General features: G+C 48.8%; 1 protein-coding gene across 1 annotated transcript; it reads left to right on the top strand.

Moving 5' to 3' along the window:
• Positions 1-2,047: 2,047 nt before the first annotated feature.
• Positions 2,048-19,283, top strand: tfe3a (transcription factor binding to IGHM enhancer 3a). The gene is made up of 11 exons (XM_075475858.1): positions 2,048-2,541; positions 4,527-4,625; positions 4,748-4,813; positions 4,889-5,042; positions 5,177-5,356; positions 8,353-8,451; positions 13,987-14,107; positions 15,559-15,615; positions 15,705-15,780; positions 15,860-16,007; positions 17,418-19,283. The coding sequence occupies exons 1-11, from the start codon at positions 2,399-2,401 to the stop codon at positions 17,775-17,777; spliced, it is 1,503 nt and encodes a 500-aa protein (XP_075331973.1). The 5' UTR covers positions 2,048-2,398; the 3' UTR covers positions 17,778-19,283.
• The last annotated feature ends 648 nt before the right edge of the window (positions 19,284-19,931 follow it).

The following is a 19,931-nucleotide window of genomic DNA, read 5'->3' on the forward strand; positions in this document are numbered from 1 at the left end:
GCCTTCTTCCTCGTCGAATTTCTGTCGCTCTACATACGTCATCTGGTATAAGTGATACAATTGGCTATGAATCGCGCACAAAGCAGCATGGGAAGAACCAGACGCCATTTGATAGACATTCGTAGCGCCCAATAAACGGCTCTAGGCATTCGTAAACCACGCCTCAAATACGAGAAAATGCACACCTAGTTCCCAGACCACCATCTCATCCAGATGTGGACGCGTCAGCCAGGCTAGCGTCATGTAGCAAAGACGCTAAATATCATCAGAAAATAAAGCAAGAGAAAAATAGAGAATAACCAGGAACTTATAGTCAGGTACCAGGTCATATACAGCTCCTCCTCCAGGAGGTTTCACACCTTGGGTCATGTGACCAGAACATGCTGTTTCAGACAGGTGAACACACACCTGGTGACAGGTGAACAGGTAAACAGGTGAACAGGTAAACAGGTGAACAGGTGAACAGGTGAACAGCTAAACAGGTGAACAGGTGAACAGCTAAACAGGTAAACAGGTGAACAGCTAAACAGGTAAACAGGTGAACAGGTAAACAGGTGAACAGGTAAACAGGTGAACAGGTGAACAGCTAAACAGGTAAACAGGTGAACAGGTAAACAGGTGAACAGGTAAACAGGTGAACAGGTAAACAGCTAAACAGGTAAACAGGTGAACAGGTGAACAGGTGAACAGCTAAACAGGTGAACAGGTAAACAGGTGAACAGGTAAACAGGTGAACACACACCTGGTGACAGGTGAACAGGTAAACAGGTGAACAGGTGAACAGGTAAACAGGTGAACAGGTAAACAGGTGAACAGGTGAACAGGTGAACACACACCTGGTGACAGGTGAACAGGTAAACAGGTGAACACACACCTGGTGACAGGTGAACAGGTAAACAGGTGAACAGGTAAACAGGTGAACACACACCTGGTGACAGGTGAACAGGTAAACAGGTGAACAGGTAAACAGGTGAACAGGTAAACAGGTGAACAGGTGAGGATGACTTAAACCCCCCACACACTGGTTCAGAGCAGAAGAACCTTTTAGCTGAGACGGGAAACGTCTTCAGGACCAGAAGAAGAAGAAGAACTCCAGCTGACTCCCGTACGGCGTGACTTCAGCCTGTTTCCTCGGCCTCTGAACGGGAGATTCGGACCCTGAACTTCCTGCTTTCTCACATCTGATCCCACAGTGACTGAAAGCAGACGTCTTCCCAGAGGAAACAGAAGCGTTCTGATTGGCTGCTTTCTGGTTTTCAGTGCATCCAGATAAGATGCTGCATCAGCAGTTTGATCAGCAACAGAGCGGCTGGGATTGGCTGTTCTGATTGGCTGTTCTGTTTGGCTGTTCTGATTGGCTGTTCTGTTTGGCTGTTCTGATTGGCTGTTCTGATTGGCTGTTCTGATTGGCTGTTCTGATTGGCTGTCCCAGTGAACTCGTGCTTACCTGAGTCTCACCTGCTTTCACTGTGAGCTGCTCTGATGATAGTTTCTGTTTAACCTGCTTTATGTCATTATTAAACCCCCCCCCCTCCCCGGTCCTCTGATTGGACACTGAGCTCAGCCGATCAGCCGCAGGGGCTGACGTCACCCGGGAAACCCCCCTACCCCCTCCTCCTCTCACTTCCCGTAACAGCTGAGACAAAAACAAACAAGATGGCGGAGTCCGCTCCGCCTTCTGAGCGCCGAGGCTCAGCGCGACAGCTGATTGGCTGTCAGTAAAACGGAGGGGCTTTTCATTGGCTCGGAGCAGGAAAGGAAGCAGTTCATTGGCTGAGCAGATATCAGTCCAGCCTGTTGGTCCCGCCCCCAGGAATCATAGAACCACAACAGATAGAACAAAGATTTAGTCTTTCTTTGTTTTTATTCTGCTTTTATAATTTATAATAATTATATAATTATAATTTTATAATTGTATTATTTTCTGAATCATGTTATTAAGTTGAATAACTTTTAAAGTATTTTGATGTTTCAGGTGTTTCCATCATCTGTGTAAATATTTCAGTGAAAGTGGGAGGAGCCAGAGGTTCTGCTCCTTCTCTGGTCCAACAGTGATGCATTAAATCAGGTTAAAGGAGAAAGTTCTCCGGAACATTCTCCTCCTCTGGACCCGGAACCGTCTGATCTGCTGCGGTTCGGCTCGGTTCTGTGCTCGGTTCGGTCCGTTCAGGCTCGGCTCTGCTCGGTTCGGCTCGGTTCGGTCCGTTCAGGCTCGGCTCGGTTCGGCCCGTTCAGCCTCAGCATCTTGCCCTCCTCGGTCTCGCGCACGTGTCCTCCCGCGGGCTCGTGCCACAGTCTCGCGCTCCCGCCGCTGTGATTCCCCTCCTCGGTCTCGCGGTGGTTGCCGGGACATTTCGCCCATCGGCGCTTCTTCTTCTTCTCTCGTCTCTCCGGAGGAATGTCGGCCGTCGGTTCGGACCAGGTTCGGACCGGAGAGCAGAACCCATGCGAGGCGGGGCCGGACCGCCGGGAGGCCGCGGTGCTGCAGCCGCAGACCGTGTTCGTCATCCTGGACTCGGCAGAAACCATCAACCTGGTCCGGTGAGTCCGGAAGTCCCCGAAGTTTTACCGTTATCTGTGTCCAGGCCAAACTCCGGTGGGAAATCTGGGAATTTAACTCTGGTTGGAGAAGTTCTGAAGTTTGTGAGAAACGAACCGAACCGCCCTGATCTGCGGTGTTTTCCGCTGAGTTCGGCTCATTTATTCTTCACCACACACCTTTCTTTACTGGACCAGCAGTCCTCCCTTTGTTGGTGTGGAAATCAAACATTCATGTTTAATTCTGGATGTCAAGTTTAAATTTGGGGATTTAAGAACAGAGTTTGGTTCAGGAGGTTAAAGGCTGATGATGGGCAGGTTGTTGTTGTTGTTGTTGTTGTTGTTGTTACCACCATCTGACCCTTGGCCTCTTTGCCTTCCTCTGCAGTGACTCATCCAGCAGTAATCCTCCTCCTGTGGGAAACAGACATGCTCAGTCCAGCCTCTAAGCTCCTTTAAACTCATAAAACACTTAATTGTTGTTTTCTTCAGATTTACATTCAACACGCTGTCAAATATATAGTTGTTGTTGTAATAATACTGTTTCAGTGATGTTTTCAGTAAAAATCCTATTTCCAGATAAACAATGAATTCAGCTGTTAGCTCCAAACTAGTTTTGGATTTTGGTTAAAGGTTGTAGGAATAGTTAGAGCTGAACTTTATATCCCAGAGAGGTTACTGTGATCAGCAGAAGTGGTGAGGTCATACAGGTGAGGGTCAGCTAACAGCTAACTGCTAACTACTAACTGCTAACAGCTAACTGCTAACAGCTAACTGCTAACAGGTAACTGCTAACAACTAACTGCTAACAGGTAACTGCTAACTACTAACAGCTAACTGCTAACTACTAACTGCTAACAACTAACTGATAGCTGCTAACTGATAACTGATAACTACTAACAGCTAACTGCTAACTACTAACAACTAACTGCTAACAACTAACTGCTAACAGCTAACTGCTAACAGCTAACTGCTAACTACTAACTACTAACTACTAACTACTAACTGCTAACAACTAACTGCTAACAGCTAACTGCTAACTGCTAACAGCTAACAGGTAACTGCTAACTGCTAACAGCTAACTACTAACTGCTAACAGCTAACTGCTAACTACTAACAACTAAATGCTAACAACTAACTGCTAACAGCTAACTGATAGCTGCTAACTGCTAACTACTAACAGCTAACTGATAGCTGCTAACTGCTAACTACTAACAGCTAACTGATAGCTGCTAACTGCTAACTGATAACTGCTAACTACTAACAGCTAACAGCTAACTACTAACTGCTAACAACTAACTGATAGCTGCTAACTGATAGCTGCTAACTGATAACTGATAACTACTAACAGCTAACTGCTAACAGCTAACTGCTAACTACTAACAACTAACTGCTAACAACTAACTGCTAACAGCTAACTGATAGCTGCTAACTGCTAACTACTAATAGCTAACAGCTAACTGATAGCTGCTAACTGCTAACTACCAACAGCTAACAGCTAACTGCTAACTGCTAACAACTAACAGCTAACTACTAACTGCTAACAGCTAACTGCTAACTATTAACTGCTAACTGCTAACAACTAACTGCTAACTGCTAACTACTAACAGCTAACTGATAGCTGCTAACTGCTAACTACCAACAGCTAACTGCTAACAACTAAAAGCTAACAGCTAACTACTAACTGCTAACAGGTAACTGCTAACTATTAACTGCTAACAGTTAACTGCTAACTGATAGTTGCTAACAGCTAACTGATAGCTGCTATTATTATTTATTCATTCCTATAGTTGGTGATTTTTATGGGCAGTTTGCTGAAGGCTCCACCTGGTGATCAGATAAATGTCCTCAGAAAGCCAGTCTGTGGTTCCTCCACATTCTTCTTCTGTGGTGTCCAACATGTTGCCTGCACAGCTGATCCGATCACTGTGAGTGATGTCATCTGGGCCAGGCTGCTGATTGGCTGATGCTCTCTCTCTCTGACTCAGGGTGGAGTCGGGAATCGTCGCCGACATCGAGGTCGACCATCTGCTGCCCTCTGACTGCGACACCTTCTACCAGATCAAGAGTCAGCCAATCGGCATCAGGTAACACCTCTGTGACCTCACAGGTTTGGGTCCAGACTAATCCCTGGTGATCCAGAACCACCACCTGCTTCCACTGAAGGATGATGTCATGTGATGACCTCATCATGTCTCTCTCCACTCAGCTCATCAGCAGCAGCTTCCTCCTCATCGTCAGCTTCATCCTCGCTGCCCTCAGTCATGTCTTCCAGGTAAGCACCAACTCTTCTTCTTCTGCTGTTGCTCTGCGCCTCAGACTCTGAGGGTAACCTCTTCTTCTTCTGCAGGGTTCTGATGCGGCAGGATCTGATGCGTCAGCAGGCCCAGGAGGAGGAGCAGAAGGAGGCGCAGCGGCAGCGGCGCTCCACCGACTCCTCCTCGCCGATCTGTGTGTCCGTGTCCTCCTGCAGACCTGCTCAGGTCCCCGTGGAGGTGCTGAAGGTACGAGGAGTCATCAGGTTATCAGCTGCAGATAGGAGGAGCAGAAGAAGAACATCTGCTGTCCTGATTGGTGGAACAGTTGGTCTCAGTTTAAACGTGTAGACAAACAGATGTTCTCCCCGTGTGTCCAACAGGTGCAGACCCACCTGGAGAACCCCACCAGGTATCACATCCAGCAGGCTCAAAGGCAGCAGGTCCGTCAGTACCTGTCCACCAGCAAGACAGCCAATCAGGATCCAGCTGTGCAGCCAAGCCTCTCCACTGAGCTGGGCTCCACCCCCGGACAGCCAATGGACAGCAGCCCCAAACAGGAAGTAAGAACAAAGAGGAAGTAAAAACAAACAGGAAGTAATAACAAACAGGAAGTAATAACGAACAAGAAGTAATAACAAAGATGAAGTAATAACAAACAGGAAGTAATAACAAAGAGGAAGTAATAACAAACAGGAAGTAATAACAAACAGGAAGTATTCACAAACAGTAAGTAATAACACAGATGAAGTAATAACAAACAGGAAGTAATAACAAAGAGGAAGTAAAAACAAACAGGAAGTAATAACAAACAGGAAGTAATAACAAACGAAGTATTCACAAACAGGAAGTAATAACAAAGAGGAAGTAATAACAAACAGGAAGTAATAACAAACAGGAAGTAATAACAAAGAGGAAGTAAAAACAAACAGGAAGTAATAACAAACAGGAAGTAATAAACATAAAGTCACAAACAGGAAGTAATAAACATAAAGTCACAAACAGGAAGTAATAACAAACGGAAGTAAAAACAAACAGGAAGTAATAAACATAAAGTCACAAACAGGAAGTAATAAACATAAACACACAAACAGGAAATAATGAACATAAACGCACAAACAGGAAGTAATAACAAACAGGAAGTAATAACACACGGAAGTAAAAACAAACAGGAAGTAATAAACATAAAGTCACAAACAGGAAGTAATAACAAACAGGAAGTAATAACAAACAGGAAGTAATAACAAACATGGAGTAATAACACACAGTAAGTAATAACAAAGAGGAAGTAATAACAAACAGGAAGTAAAAACAAACAGGAAGTAATAACGAACAGAAAGTAATAACAAACATAAAGTAATAACAAACAGGAAGTAATAACAAACAGGAAGTAATAACAAACATGGAGTAATAACACACAGTAAGTAATAACAAAGAGGAAGTAATAACAAACAGGAAGTAAAAACAAACAGGAAGTAAAAACAAACAGGAAGTAATAAACATAAAGTCACAAACAGGAAGTAATAACAAACATGGAGTAATAACACACAGTAAGTAATAACAAAGAGGAAGTAATAACAAACAGGAAGTAAAAACAAAGAGGAAGTAATAACAAAGATGAAGTAATAACAAACAGGAAGTAATAACAAAGAGGAAGTAAAAACAAACAGGAAGTAGTAACAAACAGGAAGTAATAACGAACAAGAAGTAATAACAAAGAGGAAGTAATAACAAACAGGAATTAATAACAAAGAGGAAGTAATAACAAACAGGAAGTAATAACAAACAGGAAGTATTCACAAACAGTAAGTAATAACACAGATGAAGTAATAACAAACAGGAAGTAATAACAAAGAGGAAGTAATAACAAAGAGGAAGTAAAAACAAACAGGAAGTAGTAACAAACAGGAAGTAATAACAAACGAAGTATTCACAAACAGGAAGTAATAACAAAGAGGAAGTAATAACAAACAGGAGGTAATAACAAAGAGGAAGTAATAACAAAGAGGAAGTAAAAACAAACAGGAAGTATTCACAAACAGGAAGTATTCACAAACAGGAAGTAATAACAAACAGGAAGTAATAACAAAGAGGAAGTAATAACAAACAGGAAGTAATAACAAACAGGAAGTATTCACAAACAGTAAGTAATAACACAGATGAAGTAATAACAAAGAGGAAGTAATAACAAAGAGGAAGTAATAACAAACAGGAAGTAATAACAAAGAGGAAGTAAAAACAAACAGGAAGTAATAACAAACAGGAAGTAATAACAAAGAGGAAGTAATAACAAAGAGGAAGTAAAAACAAACAGGAAGTAATAACAAACAGGAAGTAATAAACATAGTCACAAACAGGAAGTAATAACAAACGGAAGTAAAAACAAACAGGAAGTAATAAACATAAAGTCACAAACAGGAAGTAATAAACATAAACACATAAACAGGAAGTAATAAACATAAACGCACAAACAGGAAGTAATAACAAACAGGAAGTAATAACACACGGAAGTAAAAACAAACAGGAAGTAATAAACATAAAGTCACAAACATGGAGTAATAACACACAGTAAGTAATAACAAAGAGGAAGTAATAACAAACAGGAAGTAAAAACAAACAGGAAGTAAAAACAAACAGGAAGTAATAAACATAAAGTCACAAACAGGAAGTAATAACAAACAGGAAGTAATAACAAACAGGAAGTAATAACAAACAGGAAGTAATAACAAACAGGAAGTAATAACAAACATGGAGTAATAACACACAGTAAGTAATAACAAAGAGGAAGTAATAACAAACAGGAAGTAATAACAAACAGGAAGTAATAACAAACAGGAAGTAATAACAAACATGGAGTAATAAAAAACAGGAAGTAATAACAAACATGGAGTAATAACAAACAGGAAGTGATAAACGTAAACACACTAACAGGATAAACGTAAACACAGAAACAGGATAAACGTAAACACACGTAGTGGGTTCAGCAGCCGCCCCATGTACAGAGGCTACAGTCCTCACTGCAGCGGGCCCCGGTTCCAGTCCCGCACCGAGCGGCCCCTTGCTGCGTGTCTCCCCCTCTCTCTGCCCCCTGCTTCCTGTCTCTCTCCAACTGTCCTATCATTAAAGGCATAAAAAGCCCCAAAAAATACTTTAAAAAAAAAAGTAATCAGATGTGACAGTTATCTGATCTGAGACCAGAGGGAACCTGATAGTTCCTCATTCTGACTGATTTTAGCTGTGAGTTGTTTTCATGTTCGGTCAGACTGCCCATCGTCTCATCGTCATGGGCGACGACACCTTGACAGAATGAGTCATTCAGAGCATTTAAACAATGAAACCCAGAGCTGGAGCTATCTTTAAAAGAGAGATCAGCAGTTTTCAGGCTCCAGAGTTCTTCCTGTTGGAGCGCTGAGTCGACGCTTCCAGAGGATCTGAGTCAGTTCCAGTCTGAACTGTAAATGGTTGATTGATTTAATCAGAAACTTCAGATGGTGAGAAAGAGGTGTGACATGGTCACACACCTGATAACTAACCAGCTGATCTGTGACTCCTCTTTCAGATAGAAGAGACAGTCATTGATGACATCATCAGCCTGGAGTCCAGCCTGAATGAGGAATTTCTGACGCTGATTGATTCTGGACTGCAGCTCGCCAACACGGTAACACACACTGATACACAGAGAGGGTAAACGTCTGCATGCTTCCAGATGTTCTGATGAAGACCACACACACACCTCACCTTCATCATCTTCATCATCAGTCCAGTGTTCATCTGAGGAGCTGTTGGCACGGAAACAGGAAGCAGCAGCTGCAGCTCCTTCCTGTTACCGAACAATAACAACATCGCCCCCATCAGGTGGCTGTGAGCTACAACATCGCCCCCATCAGGTGGCTGTGAGCTGCAACATCGCCCCCATCAGGTGGCTCTGTGAGCTACAACATCGCCCCCATCAGGTGGCTGTGAGCTGCAACAACATCGCCCCCATCAGGTGGCTCTGTGAGCTGCAACATCGCCCCCATCAGGTGGCTCTGTGAGCTGCAACATCGCCCCCATCAGGTGGCTCTGTGAGCTACAACATCGCCCCCATCAGGTGGCTGTGAGCTACAACATCGCCCCCATCAGGTGGCTCTGTGAGCTACAACATCGCCCCCATCAGGTGGCTGTGAGCTACAACATCGCCCCCATCAGGTGGCTCTGTGAGCTACAACATCGCCCCCATCAGGTGGCTGTGAGCTACAACATCGCCCCCATCAGGTGGCTCTGTGAGCTACAACATCGCCCCCATCAGGTGGCTCTGTGAGCTACAACATCGCCCCCATCAGGTGGCTCTGTGAGCTACAACATCGCCCCCATCAGGTGGCTGTGAGCTACAACATCGCCCCCATCAGGTGGCTGTGAGCTACAACATCGCCCCCATCAGGTGGCTCTGTGAGCTGCAACATCGCCCCCATCAGGTGGCTGTGAGCTACAACATCGCCCCCATCAGGTGGCTGTGAGCTACAACATCGCCCCCATCAGGTGGCTGTGAGCTACAACATCGCCCCCATCAGGTGGCTGTGAGCTACAACATCGCCCCCATCAGGTGGCTGTGAGCTACAACATCGCCCCCATCAGGTGGCTCTGTGAGCTGCAACATCGCCCCCATCAGGTGGCTGTGAGCTGCAACATCGCCCCCATCAGGTGGCTCTGTGAGCTGCAACATCGCCCCCATCAGGTGGCTGTGAGCTGCAACATCGCCCCCATCAGGTGGCTGTGAGCTGCAACATCGCCCCCATCAGGTGGCTGTGAGCTGCAACATCGCCCCCATCAGGTGGCTCTGTGAGCTGCAACATCGCCCCCATCAGGTGGCTCTGTGAGCTGCAACATCGCCCCCATCAGGTGGCTGTGAGCTGCAACATCGCCCCCATCAGGTGGCTGTGAGCTGCAACATCGCCCCCATCAGGTGGCTCTGTGAGCTGCAACATCGCCCCCATCAGGTGGCTGTGAGCTACAACATCGCCCCCATCAGGTGGCTGTGAGCTGCAACATCGCCCCCATCAGGTGGCTGTGAGCTGCAACATCGCCCCCATCAGGTGGCTCTGTGAGCTGCAACATCGCCCCCATCAGGTGGCTGTGAGCTACAACATCGCCCCCATCAGGTGGCTGTGAGCTGCAACATCGCCCCCATCAGGTGGCTGTGAGCTACAACATCGCCCCCATCAGGTGGCTGTGAGCTGCAACATCGCCCCCATCAGGTGGCTGTGAGCTGCAACATCGCCCCCATCAGGTGGCTGTGAGCTGCAACATCGCCCCCATCAGGTGGCTCTGTGAGCTGCAACATCGCCCCCATCAGGTGGCTGTGAGCTGCAACATCGCCCCCATCAGGTGGCTCTGTGAGCTACAACATCGCCCCCATCAGGTGGCTGTGAGCTGCAACATCGCCCCCATCAGGTGGCTGTGAGCTGCAACATCGCCCCCATCAGGTGGCTGTGAGCTGCAACATCGCCCCCATCAGGTGGCTCTGTGAGCTGCAACATCGCCTTAAACAGAACCAGTCGATCCAGTTCTTAATCTTTGGTTGAGAAGGGATTTCTCTAACTGTGATTGGTTATCTTCCTCCAAACGGTTTCCTGTTGTTCCACTCAGCTTCTTTACTCCACATCAGGGTTCTGCGTATGGTTTCAGTCCATCCAGAACCGGGCTTTCAGATCACTCTAAAATCAGGGAAGAGTTGATAACATTTGAAATAAACCGAGCTGTAAATCTGCCTGGCTCCAGCTGAAACTTGGATCAATAAGTGGTCTGATCAGAGTTCAGCTAAATGCTGGAGCTTCAGTTGTGACTGACTCCGGAGCGACGCTGTCACAGTATCACTTCATGTTTTCCAGACTTCCTCGTTTCTGTGGGCGGAGCCTCGGCGTCTGTGAGTGTGTCAGGGAGATAATGAAGCTCCGGGAGTTTTTTTCTCTCTTTCTTAAAGAGACGTTTCCCCATTTTTCAACAGTCGTCGGAGCAGAAAGAGGAAGAGAAGCAGCTCAGACGCTGTGTGCGTTCACATGTGTGTGTAAATCAGAAAAGATGAGGATTTTGGTGTTACTGCCAGACCATGAGAAGAGGAGGATTAAGTCTGAGGTAAAGCTGCGTTTTGTTGTTGTTTGAGCTGCAGCCCGAAGAGTTTGTTGGGCAGGAACACGATGGGCAGCTGGATGATCACGGCTGAAGGAGCCACAGATCAGAAAGTTTGGTGGATCTTTACATCCAGTTATTTAACTGAAGTTTTTATCCAACAGTCAGAAACTCTGATGTCTGAACTGAGTCAGAACCAGCCCAGAAGTCCAGAGTCATTCTGAGTTGGTGCTGCTCTGACAGCAGCTGGTTCCACCATCATGGAACCACCAGTGAGAACAGTCTGCATTCAGACTGCCCTGTTTGTAGGGATGGCAGAAGCAGAAGCAGAACCAGAACCAGACGAGGTTCCTTATGACTGAGTTAAAGCAGCTGCTGCAGACCCAGAAGTCTCTCTGTGTTTGTCAGTTTTAGTGTAAATCAGCTGCTGTGCAGCAGTTAAATGATCCAATAAAAGTACCTCCTGTCATATCAGATGTTTTCCGGAGAAATGGGCCGTTTCTCAGTTCCAACGACGCTAAGTACGGACTTCTGAGTACAGAAGTTCTGTCTGAAACGCTTTAGCGCCCGTCTCTATAAGCCACGCCCCCTGAAATGCTCCCATTGATGAGAATCTCAGAGGTCTGAGGGATGATGCTTGTCGATGTGCAGACGACTTAAAGGTGTTTATGTCATTCAGTGAAGAAGAAGACTTGACTACAAACGAGCCATTCAGGGGCAGTGATTTCTGTGGGAGATGGTAGCTTGTTGTATAACAGCAGTTTTTAACAGCAGTCACAAAAAGCTGCAACACACCGAAAGAAAGAAAAACCCTGAAAATGGAGAAGTTGCTGTTTAAAGTGCTGAGTCTGCAGGTGTGATTTCCTCAGACTGCAGCTGTAAATCAGTTTCAGCAGCTAACAAACGTTAGCTTCTTGGTCATAAACTAAAGTCAAAACAGACCCAAGAAACAACAAACCATCCAAATGGACACTTTTTATGCACATTAAGGGGAAATGAGTACCTAGTTTTAGCATTAGCTCATCACCTTCAACAGCTAGCTAATGAGGTTTAGCTGCACTTTAGCTTCTTGCTCATAAACTAAAGTAAAAACAGACTCAAGAAACAACAAACCATCCAAATGGACACTTTTTATGCACATTAAGGGGAAATGAGTACCTAGCTTTAGCTTTAGCTCATCGGTTTCAACAGTTAGCTAATGAGGTTTAGCTACTTGGCCATAAACTGATGTAAACGAGAAGGAAAACAGACTCTAAAACCTATAAACTATATAAACATGAGGGAAAATCAGTAACTAATTTTAAGCTTTAGCTTTAGCCTTAACTGATGCTATTCCAGCAGCTAGCACCAGCTGAGCCTGCTCAGTGCTGGAAGCCCACCCTTAAAGGTTCTGAGTGACGTTAGAACTACGACTTCCGGACCAGCAGAACCCCGTCACCAACTGATGGAAAGACGAAGACCTTTAAAACATCAGCACAGCGACCACATGTTGGAATTGGATTCAGTTACTGACCACTGATCTGAGCTCAAACCGTAGACGTAAACCAAATGTTTGACATTACGTGTCCTCCTCTTCATCAGGTGGAGCAGCGCATGACATCATAAAGCAGCTCACAGTGCATGTTGTTCACAGCTCAGTTCTGTGAGAACACTGGGCCTCATGCAACAACCGTTCGTACGCACAGATTTGTTCTTAAGTCGTGCGTACGAGTGATTTAACAGAACATTCATCAATCTTTTCGTATTTTACGTTTTCTTTCAGGTACGAACAGAATTTACAGTGATCCAGAGCTGTCGTAGGAGTTTCCTAAAACAGTCCGCTGTTATTCCAATCAAGTTTGCTTGACTAATGGATTGTATATTTAATCACTTTGAAGCAAACATAAATAAATATATACATAATATGTGGGTAGGGCCTCATCAGGGTGGGTGGGGCCTCATCAGGGTGGCCGGGGCCTTGGGTGGGTGGGGCCCTGGCCAGGTGGGCCCAATGAGAGGCCCAATGAGAGGCGCAATGAGAGGCGCAATGAGAGGCCCAATGAGAGGCCCAATGAGAGGCCCAATGAGGCCCAATGAGAGGCCCAATGAGAGGCGCAATGAGAGGCCCAATGAGGCCCAATGAGAGGCGCAATGAGAGGCCCAATGAGAGGCCCAATGAGAGGCCCAATGAGAGGCCCAATGAGAGGCCCAATGAGGCCCAATGAGGCCCAATGAGAGGCGCAATGAGAGGCCCAATCAGGGGCCCAATGAGAGGCGCAATGAGAGGCCCAATGAGAGGCCCAATGAGAGGCCCAATGAGGCCCAATGAGAGGCGCAATGAGAGGCCCAATGAGGCCCAATGAGAGGCCCAATGAGAGGCGCAATGAGAGGCCCAATGAGGCCCAATGAGAGGCCCAATGAGAGGCCCAATCAGGGGCCCAATGAGAGGCCCAATGAGAGGCCCAATGAGAGGCCCAATGAGGGGCCCAATCAGGGGCCCAATGAGAGGCCCAATGAGAGGCCCAATGAGAGGCCCAATCAGGGGCCCAATGAGAGGCCCAATGAGAGGCCCAATCAGGGGCCCAATGAGGCCCAATGAGAGGCCCAATCAGGGGCCCAATGAGAGGCCCAATCAGGGGCCCAATGAGGCCCAATGAGAGGCCCAATGAGAGGCCCAATCAGGGGCCCAATGAGAGGCCCAATCAGGGGCCCAATGAGAGGCCCAATGAGAGGCCCAATGAGAGGCCCAATCAGGGGCCCAATGAGAGGCCCAATCAGGGGCCCAATGAGGCCCAATGAGAGGCCCAATGAGAGGCCCAATGAGAGGCCCAATCAGGGGCCCAATGAGAGGCCCAATCAGGGGCCCAATGAGAGGCCCAATCAGGGGCCCAATGAGAGGCCCAATGAGAGGCCCAATGAGAGGCCCAATCAGGGGCCCAATGAGAGGCCCAATGAGAGGCCCAATCAGGCCCGGCTCATGTTTAAAAGTGGCTGAGTCATGTGTCAGCAGTCAGCTGATCCGGCAGCTCAGAGCTGATTGGTTCAGACAGCAGATGTGTGTCTGTGCTTCTAACTTGTCTCATTCTGTCCTCTGATTGGTCCGCTGCAGCTGCCTGTGTCGGGGAACATGCTGGACGTGTACGGCGGCGGCAGAGGGATGGCCACGCCCACCATCACCGTCAGCAACAGCTGCCCCGCAGATCTGCACGCCGTCAAGAGGGAGATGAGCGGTAAAGCACCCACACTCACACGGGGCTGAGGGTCACATGGCCCTGAGTCATCAGCCAATCACAGCTGCCCTTTCCTCCTCCTTAGTTAGACATCTGGCTGCTCTGATCAAACATTTAGCCTCTCTGTCACAGCTTTGATGTGTTTAAAACATGAGAATCCATCAGAAGAGAATGTTCCCATCTCCTGAGGGCTGAGCCCCCCCTCTGTTTAAATCATGGAGACGTCCCTGGCCTGAACCCTGGTTCTGGTTCTGGTTCTAGTTCTGGTTCTAGTTCTAGTTCTGGTTCTGGTTCTGGTTCTGGTTCTGGTTGTGTTGCTCTCTGTGAGCCAATAGGATCGCTTCAGTCTACAGGACGGAAGTCCTCAGCTGTTTGGCTCAGACATCAAAGCACTCTGACGTCAGAGCGCTGCCAGCTAAGCCCCGCCCCTCCCCTGCCAGCTAAGCCCCGCCCCTCCCCTGCCAGCTAAGCCCCGCCCCTCTCTTCAGTGTTTCTCCTGCTGAGTTGTTCTTTGATGAGTCAGCATCACGACTTCCTCTGAACACTCAGTCGTATTTTCCCACATCATCACTTCCTGTTCAGTCAGCATGAACCGATGTTCTGCTGAAACCCTCCTGGGTTATCTGGGTTCTGGTTCTGCTGAAACCCTGTTCGCCTCCTGGGTTATCTGGGTTCTGGTTCTGCTGAAACCCTCCTGGGTTATCTGGGTTCTGGTTCTGCTGAAACCCTCCTGGGTTATCTGGGTTCTGGTTCTGCTGAAACCCTGTTCCCCTCCTGGGTTATCTGGGTTCTGGTTCTGCTGAAACCCTGTTCCCCTCCTGGGTTATCTGGGTTCTGGTTCTGCTGGGTTATCTGGGTTCTGGTTCTGCTGAAACCCTGTTCCCCTCCTGGGTTATCTGGGTTCTGGTTCTGCTGAAACCTTCCTGGGTTATCTGGGTTCTGGTTCTGCTGAAACCCTGTTTCCCCTCCTGGGTTATCTGGGTTCTGGTTCTGCTGAAACCTTCCTGGGTTATCTGGGTTCTGGTTCTGCTGAAACCCTGTTTACCCTCCTGGGTTATCTGGGTTCTGGTTCTGCTGAAACCCTCCTGGGTTTTCTGGGTTCTGGTTCTGCTGAAACCCTGTTCCCCTCCTGGGTTATCTGGGTTCTGGTTCTGCTGAAACCCTGTTCCCCTCCTGGGTTATCTGGGTTCTGGTTCTGCTGAAACCTTCCTGGGTTATCTGGGTTCTGGTTCTGCTGAAACCCTGTTTACCCTCCTGGGTTATCTGGGTTCTGGTTCTGGCTCCCGCTCAGAACCCTCTGTGGTTCTGCTGAGTTCTGAAATGGAGATCAGAGTTGGTGCTGAAACTGGTTTCAGATCAGGAACCAGCTCTGAACCAGAACTGGAACCGGCCCGGTTGGGTTTCTGGAGCTGTGAAAATCAGCGTTTTTCTTCTTCTTTCTCTTCTTGCAGTCGGGGAGACGAAAGCTCTGATCAAAGAACGGCAGAAGAAGGACAACCACAACCTGAGTGAGTACGGAGATCAGGCAGCTGGTTCTGGTTCTGGTTCTGGTTCTGGTTCTGGTCCGTTAAACACGTGATGTTGGTGTGTTTTTCAGTCGAGAGGAGGCGGCGCTTCAACATCAACGACCGCATCAAGGAGCTCGGAGCGCTGATCCCCAAGTCCTCCGACCTGTGAGTAACCTCCGCACCTGCACCTGATCCCACCTGTGAACAGGCGTTAACGAGGCGCCGCCTGTGATTGGTCGTTCAGGGAGAGCCGGTGGAACAAAGGAACCATCCTGAAGGCGTCGGTGGATTACATCCGCAAGCTGCAGAAGGACCAGCAGAGGGCGCGAGAGCTGGAGGAGAGGCAGAGGAGGCTGGAGAGCAGCAACCACTCGCTGCTGCTGCGCATACAGGTGAGGGGGCGGGGCCTCAGGGGAGGGGGCGGGGCTGGAGGAGAGGCAGAGGAGGCTGGAGAGCAGCAACCACTCGCTGCTGCTGCGCATACAGGTGAGGGGGCGGGGCCTCAGGGGAGGGGGCGGGGCTGGAAGAGAGGCAGAGGAGGCTGGAGAGCAGCAACCACTCGCTGCTGCTGCGCATACAGGTGAGGGGGCGGGGCCTCAGGGGAGGGGGCGGGGCTGGAAGAGAGGCAGAGGAGGCTGGAGAGCAGCAACCACTCGCTGCTGCTGCGCATACAGGTGAGGGGGCGGGGCCTCAGGGGAGGGGGCGGGGCTGGAAGAGAGGCAGAGGAGGCTGGAGAGCAGCAACCACTCGCTGCTGCTGCGCATACAGGTGAGGGGGCGGGGCCTCAGGGGAGGGGGCGGGGCCTCAGGGGAGGGGGCGGGGCTGGAAGAGAGGCAGAGGAGGCTGGAGAGCAGCAACCACTCGCTGCTGCTGCGCATACAGGTGAGGGGGCGGGGCCTGAGGGGAGGGGCGGGGCTGGAAGAGAGGCAGAGGAGGCTGGAGAGCAGCAACCACTCACTGCTGCTGCGTATACAGGTGAGGGGGCGGGGCCTGAGGGAGGGGCGGGGCCTCAGGGGAGGGGGCGGGGCTGGAAGAGAGGCAGAGGAGGCTGGAGAGCAGCAACCACTCGCTGCTGCTGCGCATACAGGTGAGGGGGCGGGGCCTCAGGGGAGGGGGCGGGGCTGGAAGAGAGGCAGAGGAGGCTGGAGAGCAGCAACCACTCGCTGCTGCTGCGCATACAGGTGAGGGGGCGGGGCCTCAGGGGAGGGGGCGGGGCCTCAGGGGAGGGGGCGGGGCTGGAAGAGAGGCAGAGGAGGCTGGAGAGCAGCAACCACTCGCTGCTGCTGCGCATACAGGTGAGGGGGCGGGGCCTCAGGGGAGGGGGCGGGGCTGGAAGAGAGGCAGAGGAGGCTGGAGAGCAGCAACCACTCGCTGCTGCTGCGCATACAGGTGAGGGGGCGGGGCCTCAGGGGAGGGGGCGGGGCCTCAGGGGAGGGGGCGGGGCTGGAAGAGAGGCAGAGGAGGCTGGAGAGCAGCAACCACTCGCTGCTGCTGCGCATACAGGTGAGGGGGCGGGGCCTGAGGGGAGGGGCGGGGCTGGAAGAGAGGCAGAGGAGGCTGGAGAGCAGCAACCACTCACTGCTGCTGCGTATACAGGGGAGGGGGCGGGGCCTCAGGGGAGGGGGCGGGGCTGGAGGAGAGGCAGAGGAGGCTGGAGAGCAGCAACCACTCACTGCTGCTGCGTATACATGTGAGGGGGCGGGGCCTCATACGGTGAGAGGGCGGGGTTTCACACTGCTGAGGGGGCGGGGCTTATATAACTGATTTATTAATTGTGGTGAATGATTTTGGTGTTTCCGCAGGAGTTGGAGCTCCAGGCTCGCCTTCATGGCCTCTCCTCCACCTCCCCCCCTCCCCCCACCTCCTCCTCCCCCTCTCTGGACCCCCGGTCTCTGCTCTCCCCCCCCATGCCCCACCCCTCCCCCTCCCTGGTGACCCCCTCGCTGGGCCTGGACGCCCTGAGCTTCGTGGAGCTGGACGAGCCCCGGGGGGCCTCCGCGGTGTTCTCCCCGGACCTGATGTCCGACCTGACGGAGCTGCACGGCCTGGCGGGCCTCCTGATGGAGGAGGACGGGGGCGCGGCGTCCGACCCGCTGCTGTCCTGCGGCGCCTCGAAGACCAGCAGCCGGAGGAGCAGCTTCAGCATGGACGAGGACCTCTGAGGTCATCACAGCTGGAATCTGATTGGTCAGAACTGGAGGAGGAGCTTCCAATGGAACTATTGTTGATCTGCGATCTGATTGGCTGTTAATGAACAGCTCTCTGCTGATTGGACAGGTGTGCCCTCACCTGTAAATGTTCAGCTGTACATCAACAGAAATCTGTCATCGGGGAACAAACAGGAAGAGATTTAATTGATGAGGGAACAGATCTGATCAGGTTTTAACTTTTTATTTCAGACCTGTTTGTGCTGGAAACAAACTTCAGGGATTCAGAAGGGAAACTAAAGGTCAGTAAAGCTTCAGGGTTTACGGCTAAGCCCCGCCCACAGCTGCCAGCTGAGTGCTGATTGGTCCCTGCGCCCCAGTCCAACCAGGTTCACGTGCACTCTGAATGCACGTGAACCTGGTTTAAACTTCGGCTCTACAGCATTTAAATAGATTCAAAAAGTCGTGTAAAAGCACGAAACTAAAGTTTGGTCTGATTCTATATTATATGATATATAATTATTATTATTATTATATATAATTAGTCAGATGTAGCCGTGAGTTACTGGATGTTACTCCGGTTCTACCTAATTTCAAATTAATGCCGAAAGTCCAGAACTGAGAACATTTATATTCTTCATGTTCATTTTTTTTTTTTTATAAAATCAGCCTGCAAAAAAGAACATCCTCACTTATTTTTATGAATTTATCGTAGAAGTTTTAGTTCTGTTCTGTTTATCTCAACATCCGATCCATTTTAAAGCCTCGGTAAGTTAGCTTGCTGTTAGCCGTCATCAGCTAACAGCACAGAGCAGCTAGCTGCTAGCTTCTCTCTGTGACGTTTGTTTTCCAAAACCAGCCCAGTTAGCTGTTAGCTGCTGCTGTAACACAAACTAATATTCAGTTTGAGTAAAACTGACTTAAATTTGGAGCCGACAGCAACATTAGCTGCTGTTATTCAGGCTAGTTGTGAAAGGAAGAAGCTAACGCCTCCCACCGCTGCTGTTATTCAGGCTAGTTGTGAAAGGAAGAAGCTAACGGCTCCCACCGCTGCAGTTATTCAGGCTAGTTGTGAAAGGAAGAACCTAACGGCTCCCACTGCTGCTGTTATTCAGGCTAGTTGTGAAAGGAAGAAGCTAACGGCTCCCACCGCTGCTGTTATTCAGGCTAGTTGTGAAAGGAAGAAGCTAACGGCTCCCACCGCTGCTGTTAGCTCTTAGCTCTTAGCAGCTGAGTGGGTTATGAACTAAAGATTCTGGAGTACAGCTGGTTTTTGGTAATCACCGGCTCGGGGCAGCAAATCAGCGGTTACTATGGCAACAGCATCAACATTAGGTGTCGGGATCAAATGAAACTGTTCTTCCATAAAAGGGATTTCTGTTTGTTTGTCATTCATTTCTGTTTATTATGTTTACGTACAGTTTGTTGTTGTTTAGGAGCTCGTTGACTTCCTGTTTGTTCTTGTCATGATTCCAACTTTTATATCAAAAAGAATCATTGAATAAAACACGTGTCGACCAATCAGTGTTTCTGCTTTTCACGTTATATTTACACAACAATCTGGTTTAAAACTATTCTAAAACTAAACTAAACTAAACTAATGAGATGAACTCTGTTTACAGTCAGTCACAACATTGAGCTGAAGCTTTTAAAAACGAGTGCTCAGTTTATTCTAACAAACACAACATCAGCTGAGTCTCCAGCAGGTTTCATGAGATTCATCTCTCCAGTTTTTCCGTCAGCATCATCCTGCAGATCTTCTCCTGAGAACAAAGTCCGTACAAGCAGCATCTGAACAGTGTTTGGTTGGAGGTAAGGAGAACCACACTGTGATGTGAGGCAGGGCGGAGGAGCTGTAAACATCTGTACACATCTGGAAACAGCTGTACACAGCTATAAACATCTTTAACATCTGTAGACATCTTTAACATCTGCATAGAAAAGTAGAGTAGCTGACAAACTGTTGAAGGATTGAAGCGCAGCTGAGAGGGAGATTGGGCTGAAATCTCCAGAAATCACCATGAATGCGTTGGAATGTGTTTGTTGCCTGGCAACGACTAAGCTGATGACATCACAGACTGTCTGCAGCGTCAGCTGGTAAATAAACCACCAGCCGAGTCCTTAATATTCTTTCTGTGTCCTCCTAAGAGCTTCAAGTTTGTACATTTT

Source organism: Odontesthes bonariensis, chromosome 10 (assembly GCF_027942865.1).
Source record: "Odontesthes bonariensis isolate fOdoBon6 chromosome 10, fOdoBon6.hap1, whole genome shotgun sequence".
In the NCBI taxonomy this organism is placed as follows: Eukaryota; Metazoa; Chordata; class Actinopteri; order Atheriniformes; family Atherinopsidae; genus Odontesthes; species Odontesthes bonariensis.

Bases quoted from the DNA above. Each gene is read 5' to 3' on its own strand.
- tfe3a (XM_075475858.1), top strand. From the start codon at position 2,399: ATGTCGGCCGTCGGTTCGGACCAGGTTCGGACCGGAGAGCAGAACCCA. The intron at 8,452-13,986 runs GTAACACACACT...GGTCCGCTGCAG, and splicing joins GACTGCAGCTCGCCAACACG to CTGCCTGTGTCGGGGAACAT. The intron at 14,108-15,558 runs GTAAAGCACCCA...CTCTTCTTGCAG, and splicing joins CGTCAAGAGGGAGATGAGCG to TCGGGGAGACGAAAGCTCTG.